Source organism: Dreissena polymorpha, chromosome 4 (assembly GCF_020536995.1).
Source record: "Dreissena polymorpha isolate Duluth1 chromosome 4, UMN_Dpol_1.0, whole genome shotgun sequence".
In the NCBI taxonomy this organism is placed as follows: domain Eukaryota; kingdom Metazoa; phylum Mollusca; class Bivalvia; order Myida; family Dreissenidae; genus Dreissena; species Dreissena polymorpha.
This window is the reverse complement of record NC_068358.1, coordinates 90,935,059-90,949,368: the sequence shown is the minus strand read 5'-3', so window position 1 is coordinate 90,949,368 and position 14,310 is coordinate 90,935,059. Positions and strand designations below refer to the sequence as shown.

At 31.8% G+C, this 14,310-nt stretch overlaps 1 protein-coding gene across 1 annotated transcript in view; it reads left to right on the top strand.

Annotated features, from left to right (window-relative positions):
• Positions 1 to 12,495, top strand: part of LOC127878592 (atrial natriuretic peptide receptor 1-like) — a 96,763-nt gene extending 84,268 nt beyond the window's left edge. Inside the window, exon 14 of the mRNA XM_052425118.1 lies at positions 12,421 to 12,495. Within this exon, the coding sequence (XP_052281078.1) occupies positions 12,421 to 12,495 (75 nt within the window). The remainder of the gene's footprint in view (positions 1 to 12,420) is intronic.
• The last annotated feature ends 1,815 nt before the right edge of the window (positions 12,496 to 14,310 follow it).

The following is a 14,310-nucleotide window of genomic DNA, read 5'->3' as shown; positions in this document are numbered from 1 at the left end:
TAATTAACGTAATGTGTATTTACATTCCCGCTTTCAAATGAAAAGCTGACGGTCACAGACCAATAGTTTTCATGGGGTGACCTCCTTCATATTTGAATGGATCTAAGCCTATTAAACCAGAGCAATTAAAACCTGTGTATTCACTGTATATAATTAACACTTTATCATGCAGGAATTGACGTAAGTGTAAGCGAGTTTGTGATTAATGGTAAGCCTTTACTGTGTCAAACTCATGAATTATAGATTTAAACGACCGCCACACAATTGTCGCTTACTGTTAGGTCTTCAATATTAATTCGCGTCAGATGAAGTCTATCGAAGATAACCATCTTCAACTGTATAGAAATCACGCGAGCATAAGCCTATAAATTTTATGATCATTATGTAGATAATTTAATCTGAATCAGACTTTGACCCAACTTTCTACGTTCTATAGTATGTATATATCACTTATTTAAGTGGCAACGTTTGAATGCAACGCGTTTGGCATTTTTATAATTTCCACTCAATAAAATGATGATTGGAAATATTTGTAAGAACTAGACACGTTCTTATGTCAAAGCCATTTTAAATATCTCACGTAGTCTTGTGTATTTTCTCTATAGCCTCATAACCTGCAGTCGCGGAGGCAAGGATGAAACGATCTGTCTTCCATACAGGCCTCGCCTGTCATGAATTGTAATTTATTAATATTTTTAAATAATGAGGAATGAGGAACTACACGGTACAAATGATCATAATTATCAAATGAAACGCGCCATGCGAAAATGAGTCTTAAGCGAGCGTAGCTAGAGAAAAACCTGCAAACATGCTTTAAAGTCACTTAAAAGTTCGTGGTCTTATTAGCGAACAGGGTCAGGGTCAGACAAGACTTCGCGGATGAGAAAGATGGTCTGGGGCTATGCGCATATGACATAAGACCCATGTTTGCATGACGCGTGTCAATTGTCTTGATTTAATTCAAAATTCAGGTACTGTCAGTTTGATTGGTAAGTACGAAAGCAAACCGCTTTGAGCTATTGTATAATACGGATGACTAAAACTAAGTAAGAAATTCAAAATTTGACGGAATGACCGCTTTGCATGTGCAGTTGGGTGCCTGGCCTTACGCATTTACGCACAGTTGATTTATAAAGTCGGTAAACAGAAATAAAACGTTCGAAACGCAACAAATCCGTCGCCTGTTATAGCCCCTGGACCTCATAGCCATGAGGTGAATACTCAAAATAGGTCGAGAAGCACGCCATTGACGTTTATATCTTTGCAGACATGAGAAACTGCAAACGGTTATCGTAATTTACCAGCCATGTTGTGCTATTGGTAGCACTGCCATCATACACGAAATAGTACATATGAGTCGCGTTCTGAGGAAAACTGGGCTTAATGCATGTGCGTAAAGTGTCGTCCCAGATTAGCCTGTGCAGTCCGGACAGGCTAATCAGGGACGACACTTTCCGCCGTAACTGGATTTTCGTGTAGAAGAGAATTCCTTTAAACGAAAAATACCATTGAAGCGGAAAAGTGTCGTCCCTGATTAGCCTGTGCGGACTGCACAGGCTAATCTGGGACGACACTTTACGCACATGCATTAAGCCCAGTTTTCTCAGAACGCGTCTCATATGTGCACGAGTTCGTACATGATTCGACATTCTGAAGGTGCTCATTCTGTTTAAAGCCTTCTCAAGATGACCTGAATATTGGCATAAAGCGTGTAACATTGAGTCGCCGTTCTGAGAAAACTTGGCATTTAGTATGTGCGTAAAGTGTCGTCCCAGATTAGCCTGTGCAGTCCGCACAGGCTAATCAGGGACGACACTTTCCGCCAAAATTGGATTTTTGCTAGGAAGAGACTTCATTTTAACGAACAATGGCATAAAAGCGGAAAGTGTCGTCCCTGATTAGCCTGTGCGAACTGCACAGGCTAATCCGGGACGACACGTTACGCACATGCATTATGCCAAGTTTTCTCAGAACACGACTCCATTGATCGCGCTACATATTAATAAATGTCCCATTTAGTGTAGGTAATTAACCGAGTTACAATGTGTATAAGCTTGTTTCAGTTGAGTTAACGATGTTAACAGCTGCAGTCGATATTGCTTGTGCAAAACTGTACGCTTTTAGTTTGGGAAGTTTAATCAATTTTCTCCGCCCATTAGTTTCGAAGTAAAGTACTTCAAACGTTGTTATTATTCTGCACGCGTTTTAAGTATGACTGTTGTGACATGTTGCCTCCAGATATGCCACACAATTACAAATGCGATAATACTCCAGCTTAATTTCTGTTCTATACCAGGTAATACTAAGAAACTCCATGGTGGACCTATTCAAGAGCAGCCAATATGTTAAAATACAATATATAACAGCGGGATTATCTGCGACATAATTGAGCTAAACATGAGATAAGTAAAATAACTATATATGTAATCGAGCTATTTGATACTTACAAGAGAAATTGTAACCTATTGGAATTTAGATCTCATAGACATGGTCTAGAGACATATTTTAAAAACTAACTGATAACACAAAACCGATGGGAATTGTAGTTTTAGTGGAAAAGATTTTCCTCTTTTGAAACCAAATAACACAGCAGTCCATTGTCTTTAATACACAAAGAAATGCTTCGTTGAAATACATATGTTGATTTCAGTTTTGTCCTTAAATTATGCATAATGGATAAATGATAAGTTAGCCTCCTTCTCGGCCCAATATTGTTTTGTCGCCACTAAGAAATCTCTGTGGGCCTAAAATTCGTCGAACAATCTAAGAAAGTTTATCTGGCCCAAAATTAATTTTTCATAAATATTAGTACCGGGCATTGTCGATCGTATACTGCCCTATGTTTCAACCAAAACAAACCGAAATGTTAATAAATTGCAGAAACAATTTTGTAAAAGATTTTTAGAAAAGAAACGGCAACAACTAGTAACTACACATGTTATATTTAGTATACTGGAGAAGTTGATAAGACGAAACCACAATTCAAATAGAACTTTACATGCACATTAAGTTTATTATAAATATATAATCACCATCACAGGTGGTTAGCGTGTGGAAAAAATGAACATAAAGTGTTTAATTATGTCTGTATGAACAATACAGACTGGCGGAAAATCTGTTTCAGATGGAACATCGTATGAAATAAAAGGTAAAAAACATATAGTCATCTTAAGGCCAGAACGGTTCATCAGCGTGTATGCTTTCACATGTGTTCTTTAAGGCAAAGTATAATGTGCTGTGTTAAAACATTTACAAGACGTTTTGACAACAGTTACTGGTGAAACAAATTGCTCGTACTACTCCACTTGCTCTACATTAGCATACACAATATGGAGTGTACTTTACGAGGTATTGCATAGTATAGTATTTTTACGTGTTATAAGTACAAGTCAGATTTGAAGAAATTAAGAGTCATGGAAGCATCGATCATATCGGAGTCATGGCAGCATTGATCATATCGTTATTAAGAGTCATGGCAGCATTGATCATATCGTTATTAAGAGTCATGGCAGCATTGATCATATCGGAGTCATGGCAGCATTGATCATATCGTTATTAAGAGTCATGGCAGCATTGATCATATCGTTATAAAGAGTCATGGCAGCATTGATCATGTCGTTATTAAGAGTCATGGCAGCATTGATCATATCGTTATTAAGAGTCATGGCAGCATTGATCATATCGTTATTAAGAGTCATGGCAGCATTGATCATATCGTTATCAGCTTTATGATGACATATTATTCATACATAGTTGCTTTTGTTTTGTGCACGAAAAGATCTACGTACAGATGAACAGTATAAGATGTTGAATGCCAACAGGCTTGCATATAGCAAAATGTATACACCATATACAATACTCGTATCTTATCCACTTTCTGTTTTATACTGCTATTTAGTTGTATTATATTTTGAGTAACATGGGCGTCATCTTTGACATCTGATAAAAAAAAACAACATCAAGAAAACAATATAGTCACGTATAAGGATCCAAAGATTCGTCCATTACATATTCAGTACATTTTGAGAGAAAAAAGTATCAAGTTTTGCGAACGAACGGACAAACAGAGAGAAATACATAAATAACCGACTGTAAATATATAGTTCCCGATAGGTGCCCAACATTACTGCTTCTTTGATGCTGAACATGCTGTTTGTTTTTATTTGTTTTCAACATCGATATGCTGTTAATCTAAGTGAACAACTTGAACAGTCCTATGATTATATCTGACAACTCGGCGATTAGGTCTTTTCTTGTTCATTCTCTGACATTTATACACATAGCGAATTAATAATAGGTCTATTTCATCTTCAGTCGCAGCTTAATGCGGCTAATGGTCACGATGACGTCAATCACACTGCTGCCATAGAAACGGTTATGAAATAAAGCATTAAAAACCTTAATTTTATTATTATTTGCGGATGACATGGCTATTCTAGGTAAATCACCAGAAGAAGTACAGAACCACTTAGATAACCTATATGTCTATTGTAATACATGGGGGCTTAATGTGAATACTTCAAAAACAAAAATAATGTTTTTTCGTAAAAGGGGTAAAATTCGAAATGATGAAAAATGGACATATAATGGCCAAGATATAGAAATCGTAGATAATTTTAATTATCTCGGCACTGTTTTAAATAACACTGGTAGTTTCACTTTAAATCAAGAACACTTGGTTGGAAAAGCCCTTAAGGCTATGAATATTTTACTCTATAAATGTAAGAAGAATGATCTTAAACCGAAATTATTTTGCCAGTTGTTTGATTCTTTTGTTGGATCTATTTTTTGTTATGCCTCTGAAATATGGGGTTTCAATAAATCAAAAGAGATCGAACGCATTCATTTAAAATTTTGCAAGAAATTGTTAAATGTGAAATAAGCACATGTAACGCTACAGTTTATGGTGAGCTAGGCAGATATCCATTATATGTAAATAGATATGTACGCATTGTTAAGTATTGGTTAAAAGTTATTAACAGTAAAAATATTATTATACAAACTGTGTATATTCAAGCATTAAATGATTGTAATAAGGGATGCAACAATTGGGTTGCAAATGTTAAACAATTGTTAAACGATTACGGATTTTCCTATGTTTTTGAAGCTGCAAATATAATTAATAGTCATGCTTTTGTTTGTGAATTTAAATGCAGAATTATTGACACCTTTAAGCAAGAATGGTTTGGTGATATGAATAGAATTTCTACTCTAGATATGTATAGAATGTTAAAAACTACTCTTGAATATGAAAACTATTTAGATTTATTACCCAAGAGTCTACATTTATACTTTGTGAACTTAAGGGCTTCTGCCCATCCATTGAGAATTCAGACAGGAAGATACTCACGCAACAATACCACCGTGAAGAACGTTATTGCCTTTGTTGTAATCAACGGGATATAGAGGATGAATTCCATTTTATTTGTGTTTGTTCATGTTACCGTTTTCTACGGCAAAAATTCATTAAACGTTTTTATTTCGTGAATCCATCGGTTGTTAAGTTCCATAGTTTATTAACATCAACTTGCAAATTTGAAATATTAAACGTGTGTAAATATGTTAAGGAAGCATTATCTGTACGAAATGCTATTTTAAATAATACCACTGAATTATAGTTTGACTTTCTTCAAAGAAGTGTATGTATCACTTTGCAGTCACTGATAGTATTTGTAATACTTTGTCCTTACTGCCTTTAAAATTATTATGTTTCTCCTTGCCAACATCGTTGTTTATCTCTGTTGTTATTTTGTTTAGAAATGTCATTTCATTGAATTTAGTTCTGAATTGTCATTTAACTTACTAACATATATACATCATTATATTGATTCGGTTACCTACTATAGTATAAGGATACGTGACATTACTTTATTTATAACTATATGCATTAAAGACGATGTACTTATGTATAAGTCTTAATAAACTGTCTGTTCTGTTCTGTTCTATTAAACAATGACTATAAATCTCAACAAATGCAACTGTTGATCGTTCACACAATACCAAGTCTTCCTAATAATATACAAATACTAACAGAAAATCTAAATGTTTTTATTTTTAAGTGTTTTTATTTTCAATATATATGAATATATGTCACAGTTAAGTCTGAAGGACATATTGAACCAGTCAACACTATGAAATCTTTTCAAAACCGGTAAATAATTAATACGAAAATGCCATTCATATGCAAAATTAATGATTTCAAAATTTGAACAATCTCATCTGTAACTGATTTTGACGTGTATGATTCAAACGAGCACAATCTGCCCTACATTTGTACTGGTTGCCTATATACGAATTTGGCGTCTTTATAGTGAGCAGACTTATATCAACTTTCAAAACAAACAAATGTCCAGTTGTTTAGTTTTTGTCTTAATATTTTCATCACTTAAGAAAAATGTCATTCAAGTGATAAGGACTCACACAGAATACATATAAAAACATGCAAACGTGTTGTGTTTCACCCAACTATATATTTATTGAATTATGACAAAACAAGCCCAATCTGCCATATTTTTGTACTGGTTGCCTATATACGAATTTGACAATGTCTTTGGCGTCTTTATTGTGAGCAGACTTGTATCAAATTTCAAAATAAACTAATGACCCGTTGTTGAGTTTTTTATGTATATTATAATCATTTAAGAAATATGGAATTCAAGTAATAGGGACACACACAGAATACATTTAATACTGTAGTATAACCCACCCATAGGTACGGGCAATGTTAATCTTCTTCATTGTCTTCTAAGTGCCCGTGTCAGGATGGCACTTTCAATAATGTGAAGAACACAGTCTCACGGTTTCAAAATATAGTTTTAATAGATATTTAAATTATTACATATGCATCAGTACTCATACAGACACAATATCATTGAACAGTATCACGAGTTTAATAATGCCGATAATCTTTCACCATAAATTAAAGCTCTCCGGAGTGCCAAACGAAGCGCTTATTTGATCGGACAAAATAACGCTTACCATCTTTGGAATGGTGAATGACGCCATACGAAGTTAAAGTACACTATTGTAAATGAAGTGATCAATAGATTTATACAAGATATTTCTTAAAGCAATCTGAACTGATTTTGATAGATAGATGCCAAAAGTTGTTTATCGGCACTATTTATACCTGTCGCTAGGCACTTAGGATTAAGGCTTCTGCGCACCAACCAATTGAAAATGACTTAGGAATTTGGATAAGCCAATCATAATGACGTATGGTTGCGACAACTAATCAAATGCATTTAGGAATCCTAAATCCTAAACAAAGTTCTCTAGCGGCAAACATTCAACAATAATAATATATTTTAACTAACAACACATTTTAGGAGCATATATAGATGAGCTAAAGATTCTACATCTAACAATAAACAAATATACTTCTCTCTGACCTAAACAAAAATGCAGTTATGACAGAGAAGAAATATTACGGTACACTATATCCGAAATATTGCAACAGCTGAAAAGTGCTTTAGAAATAGAATCATTGCAAGATAACGGTTGGACTAGCTTCCTTGAAATTCGTACATTGACAGTAAGTTTTCGCATTCAAGTTATGTTTATAATCATTAGACAATACATATTTAAATTATTGCTCTATCAGTTAACATAACAAGTAAACACTTCAACCATAATCATTTGTATGGGATAGTGTAATGGTTGAGTAAACGATACTTGAAAAAATAACAGTTTTTTTACAATATGAAATATCAGATAATGAAAAAGTTAATGAATACTCCAGGGCCTTACAATACTATTTAGACGTGTATTGTCTCATCAAAACCTATATTTATGTAAGTACGACAATTATTTTCTGTTCAATTAGACAGTTTGAAGTGAATGATTGCATTTAAATTTAGTACAGAAAACTAACTCCGAACCATACTAGAACTTGTACGCGTTTTGTTTTGTTGAAATAATTTCAAAAGGTAGTTTTAAAATGTGTTAGGGAAACACTATTTCGAACAACATTAATAAAAATTCTTCCAACACATTTTATTACAAGACTGGAAACAGATACATAATTATATAAATACATATGCAACACAGCTAATGTCATGCCTTTTCTGTATAATTATAGACAGTGACATAATTAGAAATACATATGCAACACATCTTAAGTCATACGTTATCTATATAATTATAGTCAGTGATGAACAAAGACAAACCAATTAGTATCGAAAGCAGAAAACAATCATATCTTATACGAGAAAGAAAGACTTACACATAATACACATTATTTAAAGCTAATGCTTACTGTTTAAGTACATGTTTGTTTTTATTGAAATATTCTACAAAAACATACTCATTTTCTCTTTATATTATACTCATAAGATTGTAAATTACTTTTTATTTATAAACAAGATCACAGACAGTATAATGTCTTTGTTGGCGCTTACATAACACATAATTACAAGGAAGCAACGCAACTTCCCGTCAACATACATTAGAAGTTTTTAAACTGAAAAGAAAGCTGTAAATATACACAGTTGCATGTAATTTTGTGTTGGAAAAACATTTTAAAAGTACTTAGAAAGAACAAAAGTAGAAAACTAGATTTTCCAGTATGTATACATATTTAAAGTACAACAAATTGTAATAACAGTAAAAATCGCTTCTGCATATTCAGATAAAAAGGCATAACAAGCAATAATTGGTACATGTAAAAACACAATTTCCAGGGTATATAGTACATATTAAAAGTATGAATAAATTGTAATAAGCAAATAGAATTTATGACACATAGGTCCTACCTATTATTTCTTTTAAGATTACAAATTGGTTCTTTGAGTTAAAAATAGTTGTTAGTAGTTGTACAAATTTGTAAAGAATTACAATATTAATTTATTTTAAATACTAAGTTTGTTCTACAATATTAGTAAACAGTTACCATTCCCTGTCAAAGGATTCTGAATTACTACTTGATTTTGATAGTTTTTTTAAGTTATCATATTCATACTTTATGTAAGTTTGGCTCCGGTAATGTTTGGGATGACATAAATCATTTTACATCTGTATAAGTAAAGCTTAATATACATACACTAAACATTATTTACGGTTTTAGCTGACTTGGTTAAATATCCAAGAATCATTTTTATTCATGAAAGGAAACAATTGTCCTGTAATATCTCATCTATTAATGCTTTAGATATCTGACATTCCCAGAAATAATGTTCGAAAAACACACACTTGATCATTAGTTATTTTCATTTTGATCAAAATACTATTTCTTCCAAGTATACGATGAATTATTCTGTAGTGGAACAAATGTACTTTTTGAACATTTTTTATTACTAAGGGAAGTCCATTTATTTTCATTAATTATGGTATTGAGTTTTATACCCCATTTTGCTTTAACTGAAGGTTGTTCGTGGTTTTTTATTAATATTGTATAGTCTTTTATCACTTGATTTCTGCTTTAATATTAAAAATAAAAAATGGTTTGATCATTTGTTGGTTAGGGACAGGATATACTTTTTTTTACAAGTTTATCAATTGCTCTTGTCAACTCAATATAATTAATGAAATGTATTTTCAAATTGTACATTTCACTTAATTCATCAATATAAGTGATTTTTTTAATATATCAACTTTTTCAGTGAATATTAGCACCAAACTCAAAGAAAACACTTATTTTCTATCAATCATTTTAGATTATAAAGAAGTGGATAATACAACTATTTTTTCGCTTTTACTTGTAATTTACTATAATAAAGTGAAAAGCTTTTTAAAATATCTACCCGAAAAGGTTTTAAATTCTATTTTAAGCATAATGATAACTGCAATTACAAAGTTCATATGTATCAAAGTACATTTGTGAGATATATATCGACCTATAAAGGATTCATTGCTTGCAACCAGGAAAGACTGAATGCTAGAATAAATGCATCCACATTTATTATGTTTAAACCCCCATCAATATATTCTTTTACCATTATGTAAACTTTACTGTGCCAGTCCAAATCAATGTCAGAAAAGACGATTTTATTAAATTTAAATGGTGTTTGGTGGGTTTGGCAGTGATATGATCAAGTGATTAAATTAATGACACAATACGTGTTTTTACAATAACAATCCTTCCAATTCGTATTAAAATTGTTAATCGTGACCAAGTTTTGTTTTCATTCCCGTTTTTTTCTGAATAAGCTTATTTTGGTAAATTTTATGCTTGTTTTGGTTGCAATCTTTATAAATATAACATTATTTTCCCGACATTTGCGTTGTAAAATCTATTTATGGTGTTGAATTAGATGGACTTCTTGAAAAAAAAAATTGTGGGGAATATAGTTTTTTTGCCATCGACTATTAAGAAGAAGTACATGTAGTGAATGAATTCCTTATTTTACATATTAAGTGATCATCTGAACCTATACAGGTACCAACCGACAATTAATAAACATTTGACAAATTGGAATATCGACGATACTATCCAAATTCTTGTGGTAACGATGGATGCAGAGGGGCTCGTGTGGTTCAAGGGAAGCAAAACTGACTTAACTACCGAATTTCCTCTCTTGAAATGTTTATCTCTACACAAAAAAGTGAAATAAACATGACAAATCTCCTTCTTCTTATTTTTGTAGAAATGATTGTATTTTATGAACTTTTTGTGTTATAACGGTATTAAGTTTCAGCATATTTTGACACACATTTTATAGCTTTTGAAATACAAATATTTTTACATAGTCATTGATAAGGATTCTAAAACTCATAAATGTGAAGTATTTCGTACATATTAAGCTTAAGCAGAATCCAGTTTTTAGGACGAACGTTCTAACGGAGCGAAAGGCTTGAACTATTATGGGTAAACCTTAAGTTCCCGAAAGCGGACACAATTGTCTGTATTCGCTATAAAGTTGTTTTTATTATGTAAACAAACTCGGTATACTGTCAATATGAGTGAACAACTGGAACAATGCTAATTATTATAATTGACAACTCAGCGATAATGACATTTCTGGTTCATTCTCCGACATTTATTATCAAAGTAAAAGCAAATAAATAGTAAGCCAATTGTTTGTGCCTTCGCAGCTCAACACTGCTTATTGTCATTATGACGTCAACGACGCTGTTGCCACGAAAACTGTTTTTCTTTAACGATACTACATTATCTCAACGACAATGTTTATCGTGTAACAATACCAAGTCTGCATAATAAGCTACTCATGCAGAAAGCAAATGACCAAGTTTTTGTTTTAAAATATTTGTATTTTCTAGATACATAAATATTGAATTTGAAGTCCGTTAGGTTTAAAAATATATTATTGAACCAATCAGAAATTGCATTCATTTCAAAACATGTAAATTATGAACACTTAAATGTCAGTCAAATGCAAAATTGCTGATTTCAAAACAATGAAAATGTCCTCGATGACATGTACGGTTCAACGTGCAAAAAAAGCCCAAACTGCCTTACAGCTGAACCGGCTAAAAACGAATTTGACCACATCATTGACCTCTTAACAGTCAGCAGACCTGTCTCAAAGAATCAACATTTCGAAATGTTTTAAATAAAAAAAAAAAAAAAAAAAAAAAAAAAAAAATTTCGAAATGTACAAAAGTATTGTTGCTTATATTGCAGTCTATAAAGTTATCAACATTCAAGTAAAAGGGACTCACAACGAATATATATTTTATACTATTCAATCATGTATAGTGTCTTCAAAACGGATAGAAATTTGACGCGTTTGAATTTAATACTTTTCAGCCAATCGGTGGCCCTGGTTGGGGGTGTCTCAACTAGTGTGTCCAATAAACTGCAAATCTATTTATATTTCCTCGGCACTTAATAAAAAGAGAATCAATATGGTGACTGTCTAGGTCGGTAATCTGGCATACGTTTCAAAACAAGTGACAGGAGAATGTCATAAATAATTGTGGTAACGGCAATATACCCCAAATCTATATAACAATAACTATAAAGTGAAATACTAGTACTCGTTATTACCAAAACGCTATGTTGAATGTTATAAATTTGTGTTGTATTACCATGAAAAAAAAGAAGTATTTAATGAAGTCGGTAACACCATTTTTCCGAATTGATCGATATGAAGGAGTATTGCTTTAGGTCCTGATTTATTATTTTGAGTTGGCTTATCATAATCAATTTCATACTTGATTTGCTTTTAATTATATAATTCAAAGCATTGAATTTTACTTATTTGATAAAACCTATTTACGGTTTTGAATTATATGGACTTCTTGAAAGATAACAGTTGTGAAGCAAATGGATCTTTAAGAAAAAAATACTATACTATAACATTATACGTATATATTTGTAGAATGTAACGTATTTTCCTTAAAGTGGATTAAGAAAACGATTAAGTGTCCAGCTATGTCTATACAAGTATCAAGTTTTAATCATTAGACATTTGAAAAGTTTGGAATATCGATGATAGTATCCGAGTTCTTGTGTAACAGATGGATGCAGACGGGCTCAAGGGAAGCGAGACAAACTTTTTCTCAACAACTGAGTCTCCTCCCTTGAAATGTTAATCTCTATAAAAAGTAAAATAAAATGAGTGGAATTTACATTATCAACTCTCATCCTGGTTATTATTGTAAAACTAGTGAGAAGGCATTATAAAATATAGTATGTAAGGATTCCCACTACAAAATTACTAATAAATAATCGTTTTCAATCTGCACCTTCGCTATATTTTAAAATGAAACATTTCATTCTCGGTTATGGGGATAATAACATTTTCATTTACACTAATCTTTAAAATCTTAAAAGTAAAATGTCATCATAAGGCAATTGCCTTGATTTTGCAAAAATATACATAATACATAAATATGAGCATAATGGAATGCTGCACTTTTAGCAAACAATTTTAATGATTTTTAATTCAATTGAAAATACCTTGCTCGATAAAGTACCATATCCTTTGCATAGATCGAAAATTAAGTCTTGATAAGGCATAAACTATTGACTAAAACGTTCATACTTTATTTTATATTTATTATAATATATTTAAATCTTTGAAAATCAAATCATAGCTTCGTCCCCATTACTTACATGTAAGCTATCATTGTTTTCAGCAAAGGTTTTATAGATGACACCGCATCTTTTGCCATCCTTATAATTATAAGATCACCATCCTACTGTGCATGCTGACATAAAGTATCAAGCGATTCGAATATATAAACATAAAAATCTGTCCTTTAAACAAATATTATAATATGTGTTATGTTCAAACAGTTATCAAAATTGTTACCGAGAAATGTTATTGCTGTTTTAAACTTTCATCTCTTCCAAATTAAACACACCTTCCTATTATCAAATAACGATGTAACAGTATTTTGTATGCTTGCATATTTAGTTTACTATAATATGCACACAATACTGCTCATATAAGACACATAGCCTTTTCCATATATAAAGCAAAAACGATATACATGTATATAGGTATAAAATGATATATATCATAGCGTATCACCACATGTGTGAGAATCACTCGTTTACTTGGTTATTCAGGAACAACGTTTAAAAAAAGGTTGAGAGTCAAATTTATTTATCTGATAATGGTATAGTGTTATTCTAGACACAGACAAGACCTTCTTGTGGTAGGCTATGCATCAGTACATTACGAACGGATCCTAAACTAACATCATTTTGTATTTAGTGAAATATATAAATAATCATCACATATTTTATTTTGTTTTAAAGTATAGATTATTAAAAATATACTCAACTTGATCTAACACATAAATGACAAGAAAAAGATACTTAAAATTATTCGTGCAAATATATTTAACATTTGGTAGCCCATGTTATGTACCTTACACAAAACAACAACATTAATTACTTGTTTACCTTTACTTATAATATATTTTACATTTTTGGTCACTGCTTTCACCACAACAATTATCTACACGTAAAAACACGAAAAAGGCATGAGTTATATATTATGTTAAACAACAACATAAAGAAAGAACATTAGGTCCTTATTTTATGTGTATTTTTAAAAAAAATATTGTTAAATAATGTCTATAGTGTCGAATTAAATCAAACCACAATGAAAACAGAAATAAGTGCTTGGAAAAGAAAGTAGGCCCATTTTAAAGTGTATACAAACAACAAAGTGTATTATTTAAGTTTTCTTTCAGTACGATTCAGCCATAAGCCAGAAGAGCTTATGGGATGGCATGGTGTCTGTCTGTCTGTGTGTGCGTTAGACTTTCTCTTGTTTATGCGATTAAGTCCACATTTTTCATCCGATTCTTTTCAAACTTGTTCAGTGTGTTGATATTAATGAGGACTCGAACCCTATTGAAAATGGGTTATATCAGAATAAAAAGTCCAGAATT